This window comes from Anser cygnoides, chromosome Z (assembly GCF_040182565.1).
Source record: "Anser cygnoides isolate HZ-2024a breed goose chromosome Z, Taihu_goose_T2T_genome, whole genome shotgun sequence".
NCBI lineage: Eukaryota > Metazoa > Chordata > Aves > Anseriformes > Anatidae > Anser > Anser cygnoides.
The window spans coordinates 10,780,055-10,797,879 of record NC_089912.1 but is presented as its reverse complement, the minus strand read 5'-3'; the positions used below and the strand labels follow the sequence as shown (position 1 = coordinate 10,797,879).

The window sequence follows — 17,825 nt, the reverse complement described above, 5'->3', positions numbered from 1 at the left end:
ATAGGGAAAATTCTCATTTCTGCAGTATATTGCATGAAAACATCATATCAAGCAAAATAACACTTGAGTCCAATTACTCCAAAGTACTTCTACCACATTTCTGAAGAATTACTCTCAAGGCACACTTCTGCTTTCTCCTGTAAACCCCAAATCTTAGTAAACAAAGTAAACCAAGTAAACAAAAAGTGAAACTCTGAACTCTCATCAATTATAAACTGAAGCCAAAGCTTTTTTTTTTTTTTTTTCCTTTTTAATTAAGGATGGCAGGACTTATAATTAGAGTGGATTACTGAAGATTGTTCATCACCAACAATTAGACCGTAATTTGTATTGCTAAAACAGAATTTTAATATGATGTTTATTTTGTCATGATACCACAACATCCCAGTATTGTGAATACGATTAACTGGGAGATAGAAAAGTGATGACAAAATCTAGGTTTCTGTATACGATTTTGTATACGATTTTGTATACGATTTTGAACAAAAGTTACAGTATGATCTTTGTGAACTAGGATGTTTCTTCCGATAGCAACTGAAATGACAGTTTGAACACACTGCTTTTGCAGTGAAACAGCCCTGAAGATCTTCCATTGTAAAGAAGTAAAGGGAAGAATCAATAGTCCCATTTTACGGCTGGGAAACTTCTGCACTAAGGATTGAGACTTTTTTTCAGGAAGGTGTGAGATACTTTTTCAGGAAGGTGTGAGATACATCTGTGGTGTACTAAAGCGACTGTGTGCAATGCGTCCTTTTTAAAGCTCTGTACACAGTTCAGTACTGATTTACCACGATTCTCACATGATGACAGAAAACAGCTTTGGAAGGGCACTCAGATGCCATCTGCATCAACATTTGGATTCCTGTAGTCAACCTTGATGTCTACAACAACAGGCTACCAATAGGCCATTCAAAAAAAAACTCATCCCAATCTGAGACATATTAGATGACTAACTCTCTGGAAGCACCTTCCTCTTTACGTGAACCACAGAGGCAGTTTACCAGATCAAACCAGACACTTCATTTCCAGATGGCTGAGATGAAAACTAGCTCTAGTTAACCTGCCCTCGGACAGAGGCAGACTGCATGGTTTGCATCCTCAGTGCAGACTGAAATCCTTCTTCATCTCCTCCTGTATCAATCTGTCCTGCACAGTATATTCTAAAAGAGCAGATGATTCCCAGATAGGAGATTTCATAGAGCATGGACTTTGCACAACTGCATTTGTCTTGCCACAAATAATTAGTATTTACCCTTTGCCAGGATTAAATAGACTGACGTGGAAAACTAATGTACCAGAGCAATGCAGCCCGAAGTTTACACAGAAATAACATTTTGGACACACAGAAGTAAAAGACTACCATTTTGGCATCCTACTCAAAGAGAATTACATAAATTACAGATCTAACTGCATTTGCTGGCATTCATTTAGTGCTGATATTATATTTCATAATTAAACTTAATTTTATAGAGCTCTACTCTAGTGGTCTAGGTCAGCAGTCAATTAAAGAACAACCCTCTCCAGGACAAATGCAATACTCCTGTAAGTGTGAGCATCGTCATAAATTGGCAGGCCAACTTTTTTTGCTTATAGAGTTTGAAGGCCAATAGACTAGCTCCAGTGGGTGGGACCATCTGAAAGGTCTCCTCAATGAATTCTAAGTCCAGAATTTTGCTATTGTACATACAAAGAATCGACAGTGAACTACAGACCACAGGAGGCTGCTGCCCAGTTGATGCTGCGCCACGTTGAGCCATGGCACTCAGGTCAAAGCAAGGAGATCCCCCCACTATCAAGGCTCAATAACCCACTCACACACTTCACTCATCTCAAACCGACAAATGGTTTGATTTTTCAGAAGCTGGAACATGACTGAAGCTGGGTTGATAACTAAAGAATGGAAATAAAACTGGGCACCTGCTTTCTGAATATAAGCCCCATGCGTACTTTGGCAGTAGGTAAAGGAAATCAAGCGTCCTTCCCTAGAAGAACGTCTAACAAGCATTACAATTTTGGAGATTCCTGCACATTTCTTCCAGGCCGTGTGATCCTTGGTGGGACCAGGTGTCTGGGGAAACACCGGGCACCTCTGATCTGGTATCACCTGCTGTCACCCTTCCTAGCACAGGTAAGGCAAAGGGTGATGGATTTTGTTCTCTTTCCAGAGGGAGGGCAGACATAGTCCAGGGTGAGTATTGTTACGGCCTGGAACTTGGAAATGCACAATGGGAAGTGGTATCAAAGCAACACAGAATTTACGGTGGACTTCAGGCAGCCAAACGCATTGTGCTCACAAGAACCAAGATGTGCCCCTTCAGCACATACTCAAAGGACAGGCAGTGTTTTTCTTTCTTTCTTTCTTTCTTTCTTGGAAAAATTAAAAGAGGAACAATTTTGGCAGCACAAACAAAAGCGTTTACCCCAGCACCACAAATGAACTCACTGCTGGTCAGTTGAATGAACTCACTGCCTGTCTGGGGGTTAGTACTGCAGCATGTTGATGAGAGAAAAATCACACAGTGAACGGCAATAATGGGGACGGTTCTAGATGCTGCATTATGCAGCTCTTCATGTCTTGCTATAAATACAGTGTCAATAGCACTTGCTAAATCAGCAGGTGTTTCCAGTAGCAAAAGTCAGTTCTGCAGTTTGGACGAGCCAAACAGGCATGAATTAACTCATCCCATGCCCAAAGTGCACATCCAACATTTTACCTCCCACACTATAAACCACACAACCCTGTATTCTTCACACAGCCAAGACTCTAGCTGAAGTCAATAAAAAATTCGGAGCATTTTGAAAGCACTTTGAAGTTACGCACAGATCCCCTAGCAATGAAGTTGCACGTCCGCAGGGAAAGAAAATAACCATCAGCTGCCGCGAGAGCTACTTCTTGTCAGCACTATTAAAAGACATCTATCAATATGGCTTAATTTGCTTAAGAGCTCACCTGGGACTTGTAGTCTTTGGACAGGTGTTTGGAAACTAATGTGAAAAACAACTTACCAGCATCTGTATGTAACATTTTAAATTTGTGAAACATTATTCTGGTGGAAGCTGTCAAAGGGCAGCAAACGGGCTGACATTCAGACGTAAAATGAAGACAAACTGAATAAAAACCAGGCAATACTGACCTGTCAGAAATACCTACAATGAATACACTTAAATGAACACTTTAATTTCAGCTATAACTTCGTCCTCTGCTGTGTGCAGGGAAACAAAAGCTGCCATTCAAATGTATGTGAAATAACTTGCACTCTTGAGGAAAAAGAAGTCACGGACTACCACAGATACTGATGTATCTATACCTTGCCTGGGTTCCTGAGGCTGGAGAGACCAGAAAATGTAATTGTGAAAGTGAAATAAATCCCTGTCAGATACGTAAAACCTCTGCAAAACACTTACACAGCATGAATACAAATTGACATACCAGAACTATGAGACAATGCTAGAATCAGAGGATATCATTACAGCGTTGAACGGTTAATCACAGCTCAAAATAAAATGTTTATTCCAGTGCTAAAATCACAACGGGGGGATCTGCTCTGCCTCTTTCTGACATTAGGCTGGTACTTATCACACTAGCGTACATCTTCTGGGAGATGATATGAGATTCATCTTAAGATAAAAACCGAAGTTCAGTATGATGACTGCTTTTTATGGGTAATGATTAATAGCACCAGGAACTCAAACGTTTGGATTCACAGTAGCTGCCGGCCTGCCCCCCCCCCTGTAATAATTTCAATAACTTTTTAAGAAGAGACACCAATGTTTGGGAAGTTTACACTGCAGTGCTCCTAAGCAGGGGAACCAAATATATATACATTATATTTGGTTATATATATATATGAAATATTTAAAACTCATGCTCTGCTCTTACAGAGGGAAGCTAAAAATAGACTTGGAACAAAGATAAGGGAGATTTTTCAGTTCAAAAAGGGGAGTCCGGGAAAAATTGAGATGGCCATGAAAAAAACATGCTGATTAAAAAATAATTACGTCACGGGTTTCTCAGGATCCTAACGAACCCCCTCCACGCCACCAGCCCAGCTCCCACTGCCGGCCCCCCCCAGTGGAGCCCCCCGGCACCCCAAACCCCGCAGCCGGAGAAGGGGGGCTCGGAGGGGGGTTTGGGGGGGTGTCTGCAGCCGCCCCTCCACCTGAGGGCCTGGGGGGGACGTGGACCCTCGCACCCCGTGTTGTGAGCCCCTCCCGCCCCACGGTGCCCGCATGGGGCGTCCTGTGGGGTCAGTGATAACACGCCGGGGGGAGGCGAGCGGCGAGAGGGAAAGGTCTGCTCCTTCGCCCCCCTCACCCCCCCGGCAGCCCCCTTCCCTCCTTGCCTCTTTCCTTCCCCTCCCCGCATCTCCATCCTCCCTTCCTCTCCTCACCGCCCCCCCCCCCCCCCGCCTTTCCATCCCCCTCCCCGCCTTTCCCCTTCCCCTCCTCGCATTTCCACCGACCCCCGCGGACTCCCTCACCCCCCTTCCACGACGTGCCCTCCTCCTGCCCTACCCCCGCTCCCAAATACCCCCCCAAAACCCCACCATTTCCACCTCCCCCGCCCCCCCCCCCCCCCCAAGACAACTTGCCGGAGCGGCGGCCCCCCCCCCAGCCGGACAGACGGACGGACGGACGGACGGACAGACGCGCACGCAGCTACCTCTCTCTCTTTCCCAAGCAGTCCCGCTCGCGCAGCGTGCGCCGCCAGCCCCGGCACGTCGGGTCCCCTTCCTCCACCTCCTCCTCCTCCTCCCTCCTCCTCCTCCCCTTCCCTCCCTGCCCGCCCCCTTCGCCGACGCCAGGAAGAAGGGGGCCGCCCGCACCGTCCGGTCCCTCCCCGTCCCTCCCTGTCCCTCCCCGTCCATCCGCGTCCCGTCCCGTCCCGTCCCGGGGGCGCCCCTCGCCCCCCCCCCCCCCCCCCCACTTCGCCCCCGTCCCTCCGTGCTCGGGTTACGCGGAGCTCTCCGGTTACGGGCGCCGCGGGGCCCCGGGGACGTGGGATGATGCTTCAGACCGGGCTTTAGGGACGTTTTCCTGACTTTTTTTTTTTTTAATTTATTTTTTTTTATTACCCCCCCGTCATTGCTTCTCCTGGCAGAGGAGTTGGGGTGTCTTACGTGGGTCTGTGTCTGTACACCATTCTGTACCCTTCACCATCCTTGATGCCCTCTTGAACACCTCCCTGTCCTAACAGATCCTTTTTGAGATGAAGAAACGTGCAGTATTTAAGATACAGTGCCACAGTGATGTTTTTCTCTAAATAGCTAATGTTTTTCAAGGAACCTCTGAGCACAGAGCTGATGTCTCCGTGAAACTGTCATAACCTGGAGATTTTGCTCCTGCCATGGCCAGCTCAGATCCCACCATTTTGCATGTGTATCACAATTGTTTTCTCCCCTTGTCTCATTTCACATTTACCTATGCTGAATTTCCTTTATTGCACAGCCAACCTTACAGTGTCCTTGTGTCTTCCACAGTCTCTCTCCTTATTACTAACATAGGTAAATTAGTACCACCGATAAACTCAGCTATCACTCCTTTCCCAGGTAAGATACAAGTATGCTGAGGAGCTCACGTCCCAGCACTGACCCTTGCAGACCCCCCTGCCACCCAGCACCTCCCTCCATTGTGAGAACTGGTCACTTATTCCCTTACTTTGCATTTTATCTTCTAACCAATTACTGAGCGATACCAGGGCTTTCCCTCGTGTTGCTATCGCTGCTTAGTCTCCTTAAAAGCCTTTGTTAACAGCCTTTTAGAAATCCAGCCTGATATAGAAATTAAATCACCCTTATCCACATTTTTGTTGACCTTCTCAGAGACCTCCAAGAGGTTTGTTTAAGACAGGACTATTACGGGAGTACTGTTGACTCTTCTCAGATAGATTGTATTAATCCAGGTGTCCTTTAGATATAACCCAATTAGCATCTCTATTTGCACAGCACAAGGTTTGCAAACCTAGTTCTCTGGAGCCTTTACTGAAGTTTAGTGTCACACTTGCCACCCTCCACTCTTCAGGTGCTGATGTTTTAACAGGGAGGTTACATGCCATTGTTGGTAATTCAGTACAGCATCCTTGGGTGAGAACTCAAGGACATGGATGCGCACACACAGGCACGTGTGCTACCTGAACGCTGTGACAGTGAAGAAGGCTTATAATAAAAGCTGTTGGTATAAGGAAATAGATGCATTTCTATATATATGCAACACTGCAGACCTGTAAGCTGATGTTATTAAATGTAAGCAAGACGCTATCTTACTAATTGACTACATGTAGCCATGACCTCTTAGCAAATGTACGTGCCTGAAAGCAGATAAATTTTGGCACAGACAAAACCCCACCGAGGTCTTTGACCCAAGGAACTGTTTGCCATTCTACAGACCTGCAGCCATCTGCTTTCTCTCTTTCATACTTCTCTGTAAGGTCTCTGGGTCCGTTCTTTCGTGCATGGTTTTTACCTACCACTAGTGCACACTGGTGGGAGGAGGAAGGGAGACAGGCCCTGAGCAGGGCTGTTTCAGCTGCACCACCCAGGAATGCTCCTGGGAATGTCTGCAATTCAGTTACCTGTCCAAGGATGGGACTCCTACCCGTTTCCATCCCGGACATGGTGCAGCTGTGCAGGGCACGTGCCAGAACCACAGCAAAGCTCCGTGTATCCCTGCACACCCTGCCACAGAGGGCCAGGAGTCTGTATTTATACACATAGGTGGGCAATCCAAATGGCACCATGGAAAGAGAGGAAAGGGAGCACTGGGGTGGCAGCTGCTTTGCACAGGTGTTGCACAGGTCTGACCGCGCTTATTGGGTGTTTAGAAATTTCAGCTGCTGGAAACAGAATAGGCCAGTTACTGTGAGGCAGAGGTGGGGAAAACACATGTTTGTTGAAGTTTTTTTGTTGTTGTTGTTGTTGCAGAGAAATTCAGAACCAAGAAGAAGGGTCACCTTCTGGCCTCAGGAGCATAATTAAAATAAGAGTAGTCTAGTCTCATGCTTTCTGAAAGTCTCAGGTTTTGGAGACTGGCGGTATAAACAAAAATCTGTGACATTTAGAGCAGACAGAGATGTTACTCTGCAAAGGGGTGAGCTTTGGAGCTCTTCTTCCTGGGTTCCCACCTCCGTGCCCTTTTGTTCTAACAATTATTTTCTGCTCCTCTCCTGTTTACTGTCCTCAAACAGGACTGGGCTGAACTGCAGCACATAGTTTGTTCCATTGCATAAAGCATTATTGCTAATGACACTGAAGCAGTTCAAATTTTGGTTATTTTTTTTTTCTCTTATGTCAAGGATGCATTTACATAGTATTAATTAGGCAGCACATGATTAATATACCGCAGAGGAAGTCAAATGCTATTTCACTGTGTATATTATAATGAGTTTTGCCTATTGCTTCTAATTTGCATTTTTAGCAGTTACAGCAGCAGAAGAAAATAATGTCTTAAGGTTTTGTTTTAAATATGTATTTTGTTAATGCTCTGCAGTTCCATTTTACAGCATTATGGGCAGTTTCAGGTAGGGGGAAGAGAAGGAATTAACCTTTGCTAGAGTGCAGCCTTCCCTAAATTTTATTATGAAGTTAAAATACCTTTTCCAAAATAATGAATAGCAACATTAGCTGGTATTGTCCTGAAAACTCTGTAAATAGAAAAGGTATAAAGAGCAGCCATGTCAACCCAATGTTATTTTTGATGCTCAAATGATAGCTCCTCGCCTCTCAGGCCCCATGAACTGGAAAGGGACATGTCACCCTCTGGATTACCCCATTCCTCCTACAACAGCCAGCCAGCTGCATCTCAAGGCTGTTTTGAATACCTACCAAAAAATGACTAAATTGGGGACTGGGATTAGAAGAAAGGAGAGAGAAATGGGGAGAAGAGACAGAAGCCATATCCATATCTGCCCCTCCTGCTTTGCTCGGGAGGCTGAGAAGCTATTCAGGCCTTGCTTTGGGACTTTATCAGGGTATCAGTGTCCAGTGTCAGTGAGACAGAGTTTTTATTGTTACGCAATGAGCCCTCAGATGGAGAATAATTCAAAGGGGATGCCTCTTTTTATAAGGAAAAAATTCACTTTGTGCTGCTGTTTTACAGCCTGTTCTTGTTCTCTGTGAACTCCCAAAAAAGCTGAGCAGAGTGCAGAATAAAGGAAGAGAAAGTACTCTGGTAATGATGCTGAATGTGCCGGGCGCTTTTGTAACACACATAAATGAAATGCAGTCCTGAGAGGTGATGCCTGATCTGATAGCCTGCCCGCTGAATCTCACTGAATATGAAAAATGAATTTTGCTTGGGATGAAGCTTTTTAAGCATCTGAGGCTGGCAGTCAGAATTTGTGAGACTCGATTCTTTTCCCTTTCCCTGTGGTTCTTGTTATTTCCCTGACTGCAGAATAAGATGCAGATGAGCTGGAGGAGGGAATGCACCGATGTGCGGTAGTGTGTGTGAGATGAAAATGGAACTTGTGTGTATTCTCCGTGCATTTATAAAACTAATGAATGCAGAGATCCACCTGCCAGTTAGCAGAGGAGCTGTGGGAAATCTGGAGGTCACATTCACAAATGCTTTATATTCAGCATGGGGATGAAATGCTGAGTGTTACAGAGGCAGGGAACTGACTGGAGATCCCTGTTTTGTTCCTGGCATCACTGGTGCCCTGGGGTGTGACTGAGGCAGGTCACTGTCCCCTATTTGCCCGTAGGGGTGGTTGAATTCTGGGACAGGGACTGCCTGCTGCTGGGTGTTCTCAGCACATAACGGGACCTCAGCGGTGGTTGGGGAGTCGAAGCACTAACGTAATATGAACTTAAAAATTATTTTCTGAAGTTATTCAGCTGACTAACAGGCTCATTTGCTCACATTTATTGTGTGGTGAAACAGCTTGGCAAGATCTCTATCGGCAGCTAGCTACGTGAGTAATCTCATTGACTTCAGTGCAACTCCTGGAGTGAGTAATGTTGTAGTATTGGCTCTGCAAACTGCTTTAGTCATCGCAGGCTTACAAACTGCATGCGTAGTAGTCCTGCCAGCACTCACCACACAGGGTAGTGCTTTTACTGAGAGCAGTGCTGTCACAGGAGTAATACCCAGTAGTAAGAGCCTGCATAGTCCACACCCACGTGAAAGGTGGCTCTGTTCTGCAGTTGTGGAGGCAGCTAAATTTCCCTGTCATCACGTCTGCTCCAACCCATGGGGACCGCTAGCTCCCTGTCACAAGAGATCCACAGAAATACCCACTACCTGCGATGTCGTAAGGAAGAAAGGGCTTTGTTGCAGCTGCTGGGGATGCCGCTGCATAACTGACTTATGGCTGTCCCTCCTGCTTGTTGAAAACGCAGTCATTGCAAATCCGGGGCTGTATAGCTCCACTTAGAGTCCTTCACAGCATTTCCCCAGCTAATGTCTCTGCTTTGATTACTCCCGCCTTGTCTTAGTCCTTTTGTGCCCTTTTCCACAATAGCCCCTGTTTCTTTTCCCTACTGTGGGGGAAGAAACCCTTTCATTCTGCTCCTTTTCCACAGTGCAGAAAAAAATCCCATTCAGTGGTATCCCTCTTTATTCTACAAATCCCTCTTTCAAGCCTGCTTCATCAATAACACCAACACAAGGCAGTCCTGAAGGATGTCTGCACTTGTCCAGCTTGCCTGGTTGAGCCTGAACATCCTCAGGGGTAAGTAGTGTGTCTCTATGGATTTTCTGAATTACTGCATGCACAGGAAGAGCCATATAAATATGACACTGCTTCTTACCCCAGCAAAACATGCTCAACATTGTATCAACTGCTGGGGCAATTTAATCACAAACCACAGTATTTCAATGGCTATGTACTGTCGCTTATTGTTCCTCCAGCTAAACAGGATTAGCAAAAAAGATTTAAAGAGCAATTATTATTTTAGAAATAGGGAACCTCTGTAACTTTTCTGTACTGTACTTGAATAGCATATGCTAACAAAGGGCATTTGTTTGTGAGCTAAAGATCTTGATCTGAAGCCCAGTGGAGGCTCTTCCATCGCATTCAGTGAGCTTTGGATTAAGTCCTTTCTGAGGAACAGATGCAGGGTTTTATTCACTACCACCAGAACAATAAAAATGACAAGACAAAGAATAAAGTTGTCTACAGAGAATAAAGCCGTGTTGTCCCGCAGCAGCTTAAATACATTAGACTCTATATTTAAAAGCCAGTTCTGTGGAGTTAGTAAAAACTCTGTGGAGCAGTAAAATTATTTGTGTAGCCCATTCACAAAATATACAGTGCAGAAATGTTTAAATATCTCTGCATAAACACCCAAACACAGTGTATTTCACTGAGTCTTCAACTTCTCAGTATTTGCAAGGGCTGAGTTATAAATGCAGCCATAAATTCCAGTTGTGCAAACAGAGATAACGCAGAAATAGTTTGTTGCCATTAATCACCAAAACTGCAGAGGAGTAGAGAGAACTGTCAGTTTTTAATGCCACAGCTCTTATATGGACCCAAAGTGTTTACTGAGACCTGGACTAGAGACAGACTTTCCTTTAGCAGGTTTATCTCATTCAACATAATGATTTCTTATCTGGCCAGCAGATTTTATCAAAATGTAAGCAACAATGAGCGTTGACAAGTAGAGACATTTGCCCCGTAGGGAAAACTGGGCCAGAGTCACCCCAGGAAAAAGTCCAAAAGGGGAGATAAGCAACAGTGGCAGACACAAGAGGCTAGATTGATGTAAAAAGTGGCAGCAAACCGGAAAAAAACACTAGCAGAAACTAAGCCAGGTAGGGAGCTGGGATTTGCAGTGGAGACAAAATACAAGGGGAAGCTGAACAGAGGCTTTTGAGAGAAAGACAGTAAAAGCAGCAGGCAAAACGGGCTTTTTTTTTTTTTTTTTTTTTTTTAAATACTGAATGGATTTATGTAAAAAGTAGAAATCAGAGAGGAGTCTGGGTTATAGGAGGTTGCAGTCATAGCAAAACAGACCCTCGTGATGAGCAGGAGAGACAGGTGGATTGTGGAAGAACTGAGGAACTGAAGTGGTCTTGTGCCAGAAAGTATGATGAGCAGAAAGGGACATTACACAAAACATTTGTACAAGCAAAGAAAGAAGGGAGTCAGAAGTTGACTAATAATATTACACAAAAACAATTTCTGTAACTATTAAAAATAATACCATTTAAATTTTACTTGCTCTTATTTGAAATGCTCCTGGCTTTTTCAGTACACAAGTAACGGCCTCAGAAAAAAGTCAACATTCTTAATCCCCATATACTTAATAACCAAGCAAAGCCAACACGATGCTTACGCCAGTTCTAAACATTAATTAGTGCAGAAAGGCACATTTTGTCATGCCATCTTCTCCTGCACTGTTGTCACAAGTGTGTCCTGATAATTATGGAGAAGAGAAATCCTTCTGCCTCTGCTTTTACTCCCACACAGGGAACCCTACCAGCCTCCATGGACTGAAGTCCCTATCATGCAGAAGAGCCATAAGGATTTCTTGCCATACTCCTAATGTTTCCACTGTTATGATGCTACTTCCTTAATGGGCACTTCTGAGAATTCTTTAAATTTTTTAATCTCATGAGTTTTGCATGTTAATGTTCAAGTCTTCAGCAGTTCAGCTGCCTTCTCCAAAAGTTTTTGTAGCCCTACTCATATCAGAGGCTGGATGCTTGCTCCTCTGGTTGGGCGACACCTCTGGAAATCATCAGGTGGGAAAACCAAGCCCACCTGTAGATCCTTAGAAAGTCACAGAGAATTGGATAATGTTCAAAGAAGATTTCCCCCCCAAACCTCAAATCAAAGTATCCTAGTTTGATAAAGATCTGCCCTTGAACTACCAAGGGAAGAAGCCCAGTGGCTAAACCCGTGACTGGGCTGAAGGACTTACTGTCCCTGCAGTAAGCTGGGGTCACAGCTTCGTGTCATTTTCCAGTCATCAGAAGTGAAATCATGCAAAATGAAACTGTAATGAGATGTATAAGACAAGCTGATTATGGGCCTGCTAACTAAAAATACATGATGTTCTGTGTGGAAGTCTTGCTCTGCACTATGAAACTGCTATGCATTTTGTTGTCTGACTCAAATACTGCTTGAGCAGGCAATCTTATTTGTCGTTGGGAGTGAAGCTCAGTGGGCACGTTTCACACAGCTGCCACAGCGTGACGGTCTTGTTACCTGCCTCTGACAGCTTCCAGGCAGAGCCGCATGCATAAAATTACAATGCCAGAGGTCAAACGCAATGGCTTGGATCTCTTGGAATGAGTGACAGTCCCTTGGCTTCCCTGACCAGTGCTGTCTGCCTTGGTCATGATATGAAGATGTAGTCAAGAGCAATTAGCAAAGACCATAATTGCAAGTGAACTCATAGCCATGTGCTTGTACACACAGCTCAGTAACTCAGAGGGATCCTCCTCTCCGTTACCCAGCCTGAAGTCCAGGCAGGAACCTGGCCTGTGACAACCAGGGCTGGCAGGAGCCAACCGGGGAAACCTTTGCCCACAGAAGAAGGATGATTATATTCCTTCAAACTGGCCTGTCCCTTGGATTTTTACGATATGAACACTTCTGAATTTCAGCAGCACACCCCTGTGCTTGGCATGGCAGCAAGATACATCCTTAACTGCCTGGGGGCTTGGATATAGGGGATATAGGACCATGCAGGTTTGCAAAGATGACCAAGTGGTTTTGTTCTTCAGTCTCACAAGCTTCAGACGGATATAGCATGCAGAAAGAACACCTCACAGGCCCCTATTAAACTGCTCTCAAGTGCCAAAAATATCAAAGCCTCTGCCATTTTCAGTTATCTGCAAAATCTGAGGCCACAGTACTTCTATGGCAGGGGGATTAAAGGGAGGATGAGGGGAAGGAGTTGTACTCTTGATATGTTTGGACTTTTTTGTTTTGACTCGTTTTGTTTTTAAGCAGTTGCCCAGCAAAATTAATTAATCTTTCCAGAGTTTTCTAGACTCACTTAGGTTCTTTGGTGATACAATCTTTCATAAAACTAGTGAAAGAGCAAATTGAGGTTCTCTATCTCTGATAAAACACTCCAGCAAAAGAGCAGAATCCATTTTACTGCATGACAAATTATTTCAACATACACCTAACCCTGTTTAATAGTCATAAAAGTTTTGTTGAAATTAGGAGTTGTTAACCAAGACAACCTCCCAAACTCCTGTACGACAGTGTTGCAGAGAATCCAAATGGTGTATACGTGTCATCTTTCTTGTTACCATTCAGCAGTAATGACGGTGGAAAAATAAAGAAAAACAGCTGCAGTTTATGGTACTCCTACACATGTACACTTTTTTTTTTTTTTTTTCTGATTAAGAGCTACAGGAAAGGCTCAATAATACAGTACATGGTATTCTCAACTCCAAAAGAGCTGGAAGCACAACAAGGATGTGTTTTAGGCACAACCATGAAGAAGCAGCATTTTGCTATTTAAAGGAAAAAAAATGAAGAAACATTGGGAACCCCAAGATCATTCATAAGCATTGCATTGTTCAATGACAGGCCCATCTTGGCTGGTTCTGAGCACACTACGAGCAGTGCCTCTTTGGAAGGAGCATATTTTTCCGTTCTTATAATAAAGAGTATTACTTGGCATCATGACTAGCATCAAGTGTAACATCTGTTTATTGTTTATCCTCTTTTGAAACCCATATCATGCCCTCACTGGTGATGAACATCATTATCTACAAGATATCTCCTTTCTACAAGAGTTTTCTATGCTTTATCGAAACCTATGCTGTTACCATTGACTTGAACCTTGCAGTCAAGGCTGCAGTCAGGAGCTAGGTTGCTTATTAGTAGTCTGTAGAAGTTGAAGTGAACTTTGTGATGGCCTGGATCTCCATGTGGACTAAGCAGACAGTTGAAAGTAACAAAGAAGTACTGATTTTTGTTTGCTGATTTCTATTAACTGAGAATCTACTTTCTTTTAGTATCATAAAAAATATTGCAACTAGATCTGCTTAGATTCTTTTCAGGGTTAATCTAAAATTGATACTTTTCTTACATGAAAATATCAGTGCCTGTTTGACTGACTAACAATAGGAAAAATAATTGTCTGGGGATTTTCTCTCTCAGCAATTTCAGGCTTGGAAGAGAAGTTTCTATCCATGTGCTCTATATAGTCTTTGCCTCAAAAATCAAGCTTTTCCCTTCCACGAATTGTTATCAAGTCATTGATGAAAGTTTCAGTGCTTCAGCTTGTGCTATGACTAAATTCATTTTCTTCCATGCTGGTGAGGATACTCTCATGGTCTTTATTGACTTTCTTGTGCTAGCATTTACCAGATTCTGCTCACGCTGCATCACTAGTAACACTGAGTCAGCCTCCCTCCTGAAAACTTCTGCCAGTAAGCCTCCTCCTGCAGCAGGGGGGCTTTATTAAAAATTGCAACCTCTTTTCTAAAACTAAGAAGAAATCAATGCAAAGTCAGATGTTGTTTTATACTCCCCAGCACTGGAAGTACTTTGTTATTAAAACAAATTGCATTCCAAAGTCATTGAATTTTTTTTCCTGCTTTTACTTAAATATGACCTTAGCTTCACCCGGAGAACATTAGGGGCTGACTCAAGCCTAGCTCAGAGATTTCCCAGCATGTTGTACAGCTTCTTCTTGCCATGCTCAAGCTGCTGTGAAGCAGTTGTGCACTGAGCAAAGCACTAGTAGTCACCAGTGCAACATATCTGGGAACGCCCATGCAAGTCCACGCTCCAACCGCAGTTGGAATGATTTACATATCTGATTTAATAAAACATGTAAGTTTCATTTTGACTGCTTTGAATTATCAGTTTGAACCTTACTTTTATTGCTTGTGTGGTAAGTTATTTGCCTAAAGAAAGGTGGATTCTCACGGACTGGCACCCGTCATGACATACTGGTTTGCTGTTCTGTATAGAGTTAAACTTAAATTTGCTAGTTGTATTTGACAGCCAAGAGAAAGAAATTCTGTGCTCTATAGTCTATTCTAAATTGTTAAGAAGATTTATTGAGTTTAATAGCCTATGGAATTCCTGATTATTACTTTAATTTAAAGAAATGTAAAAGGTTAAAGTAAATGTAGCCATTAATGTGGACTATGTATATCCAAGTTTGATTCCTAACATAAAAATCCAGTTTATGATAACAAATTGATGAACAGTTTTTATTTGTTTTTGTCTTTAGCTGCTCGTGCTTCATGCTCAGCTGTGCCAGCAGCCCTGATGATGTACATCTTGGCCCTGTAGGAATTCACACTGCCCATTCACTCCCTTTCTACTCCCAATATTTTTCTTAGAAATTCATCTGCTGCTTTAAAAACACAAGAGCTGAATGCAGTCATGCTGAGAATAACAAAGAAAAAAGAAACAGCCGCATCACACCTTTCCCACTAAAACCACTTGTTTCCACGTCACCCGACCACAGCAGGCTTCTAGGTAAGGCCAGCCTCTCTGTGCGTGCACTTCTCAGACATTTGCCCTCCCCATGCTGACGAGTTGCTTGTATGCAGGTTTCCAGGACACCAGGCTTTCAGATGCTGTGGAAAAGACCCAGCAGCAGCAAAGGGAATGCAGTTTACACTGACGGGATCTGCTCTGTGAAGTGCTCCCACCACGACAATCTCCTTCAGTGGACGTGACCCATGCCACCAAGTGCCAGGTGTCATGAATGTTTTCTCTGAGCACAGCACAGATCCCTGTGCTTCCCACAAAGATGTAGTGAGAGGCGACTTACCCCTGCCCTTTCCTCAACTTCAGGGCTTTCACAGGAGCACAGTCCCTGCGGGTCACGCGGCGGCATGTCCATTCCTCTTCCACCTACAAAACCAAAGACATTTTATTTCCCATGGGACAACATGCACATCTGAGAGTCTGCTCTGTTTTGTGACCATTTCTACCAGCAGTGCTCTGTTACCAGCCTGCTCCCTGCTCCCTGAGGGGGTGGGTGGTAGGACAGCCCTGCCTGCCAGGTCTTGCCCTCACACTCCCAGGGAGCTCTGATGGACACCAGGTTGGTTGCTCTGCACTCACCTCTGTAGACATGCTCCAGATGTGCCTGTGCTCATCCCATCCCATCCCATCCCATCCCATCCCATCCCATCCCATCCCATCCCATGCTGTGGAGTAGACAGAGGATTTTCCAGCCTTTCTGTGTATCCAAAAGAAAGGAAAATTAAGAGTATCTAGGAGCTTAACTAAGATCATCTAACTAGTGAACACCATTAGATTGGCAGCCAGGCAGTAGCCACCACTAATCAGATGGGGTTGCAGGCACAGCTTGCAGGCCATGGTGTGGGCAGCCTGTGAGTCCCATCTGGAAGAGGAACCTCTGCAATTTTATTTCTACATCAAGCTTAAGGCCTGAAGAGGAAGTTAGGAATATATCAATGTATGTGCTGATTTCACCTCCAGGGACAAGCTTGGTTAAGTAAAGGTAGCCACAGACTGCTGCTTAATTGCTTTTGGATTTTCCACAACAATGCCAGTAACTACAATAAGACATGGTGGATTAAGGTCAGGTCAAATAGCTTGATGTTCACTAAATTGTGAAATAAAATTACAGGGGCTACGGATTCTCCTCTGTACAGAGTAAGGATGTATAAGGATTTATATACATCATCCCTGGTAGCACTGTTGAATGAACACCTTCATGCTGAGCATATGTGAACAATGTGCCTTGTGCTACCACAGCACTGTATGCACTTTCTAAATTTGAAATACTTCCCAAGTAATAACACAGTTTCAAATGGCTCTGCAGTCCTTGGTTAACACACAGATATTCCTGCCCTCTGCTGCTACTTCACACTGTAATTTTCAGCGTCTCTCTAAAAACCACTGGTGGTTTTGTATGCTCCTCGGTTGTGTTGTGATTACTTATGCAAAATAATCTTTGCATCAGTGCTGCCCTTTGCTTATCTGTTGCTCCAGCGATCAGCAGCACACACTGACACTGCTAGCCTGAGATATAGTTGTTATATGACCTATGGTTACATGGACACTCTGACCACACACCTGGTCTTCCTTTCTTTCTTTCATGGGCTTCTCTGTTTTTGGCAGCCACAGAGAGACATCTTTTCCTCTGGTGGAAGATCATCAAAAGTGTCAGTGCAACTTATGTACCAAAATACTGTAGATGCCTTTAAATTATTTCAGCAGAGGTTCTTTGGACCTGAACCCTTCCCTTCCCACATGCTCATCTGTGGTGTCTATGTGGCTCACAGAGCCAACAGGTAGCCTCTAGCTGGGTTTGAAGACTAAATTTAAATGTGTGAAAGTGCATAATAATGAGACTGGGAGTTGTTTTTTTTTTTTTTTTCTTGTTTTGATCTCAGCATTCTGGAGAACTCCACAAAGCCAGTGGTTCAATCCACTTCATCACAGCATTCATCCCTCCTTAACATTCATCTCTGCTGTGATGACCCTGGAGCACTGCTGCTTTGGAAGTGGTACTGCAAGAAAGGTATCTACTTTTTTTTTTTTCTTTTCTTTCTATTTCCCCCCTTTTTTTTTTTTTTTTTCCCTGCTAACTGTTTATTTATTCATTTCCAGCTCACTTTGATAGCCTTGTTCCTGCTGTGCAGGCTGGGCTAATCTCAGGCCAAAAGGATCCTCCTTCCTATATGTCCATAGAGCATTTTAGCACAGTGGGACTCTGATTCGCTACTGATAGCTGTATACTCCTGCTATACAAGTAGAGATGTAAAACCGAGTGTGCCCTTTTTTAACACCTCACAAAAGAATCTCTTACTGTTAGTCCCCTGTATGTCCTTTTCTGAAGTATATTTGGAAATACTGAACCTTCAGCATTTTGTCCTTATGCATTATTGCAAATATCCTAAATGTCCTTATTGCTATG

The 17,825-nt window shown here is 43.9% G+C and overlaps 1 protein-coding gene across 8 annotated transcripts in view; it reads right to left on the bottom strand.

Annotated features, from left to right (window-relative positions):
- PALM2AKAP2 (PALM2 and AKAP2 fusion) overlaps positions 1 to 17,825 on the bottom strand; it is a 257,309-nt gene that overhangs the window by 90,125 nt on the left and 149,359 nt on the right. For 7 of the 8 annotated variants that reach the window (XM_013192283.3, XM_066988190.1, XM_048051418.2 and 4 more), the window contains one exon: positions 15,705 to 15,787. In XM_013192283.3, coding sequence (XP_013047737.2) covers positions 15,705 to 15,787 — 83 coding nt within the window. Of the gene's footprint in view, positions 1 to 4,663; positions 4,811 to 15,704; positions 15,788 to 17,825 lie in introns of those variants that run through there. The other variant, XM_066988193.1, reaches the window with a different exon arrangement.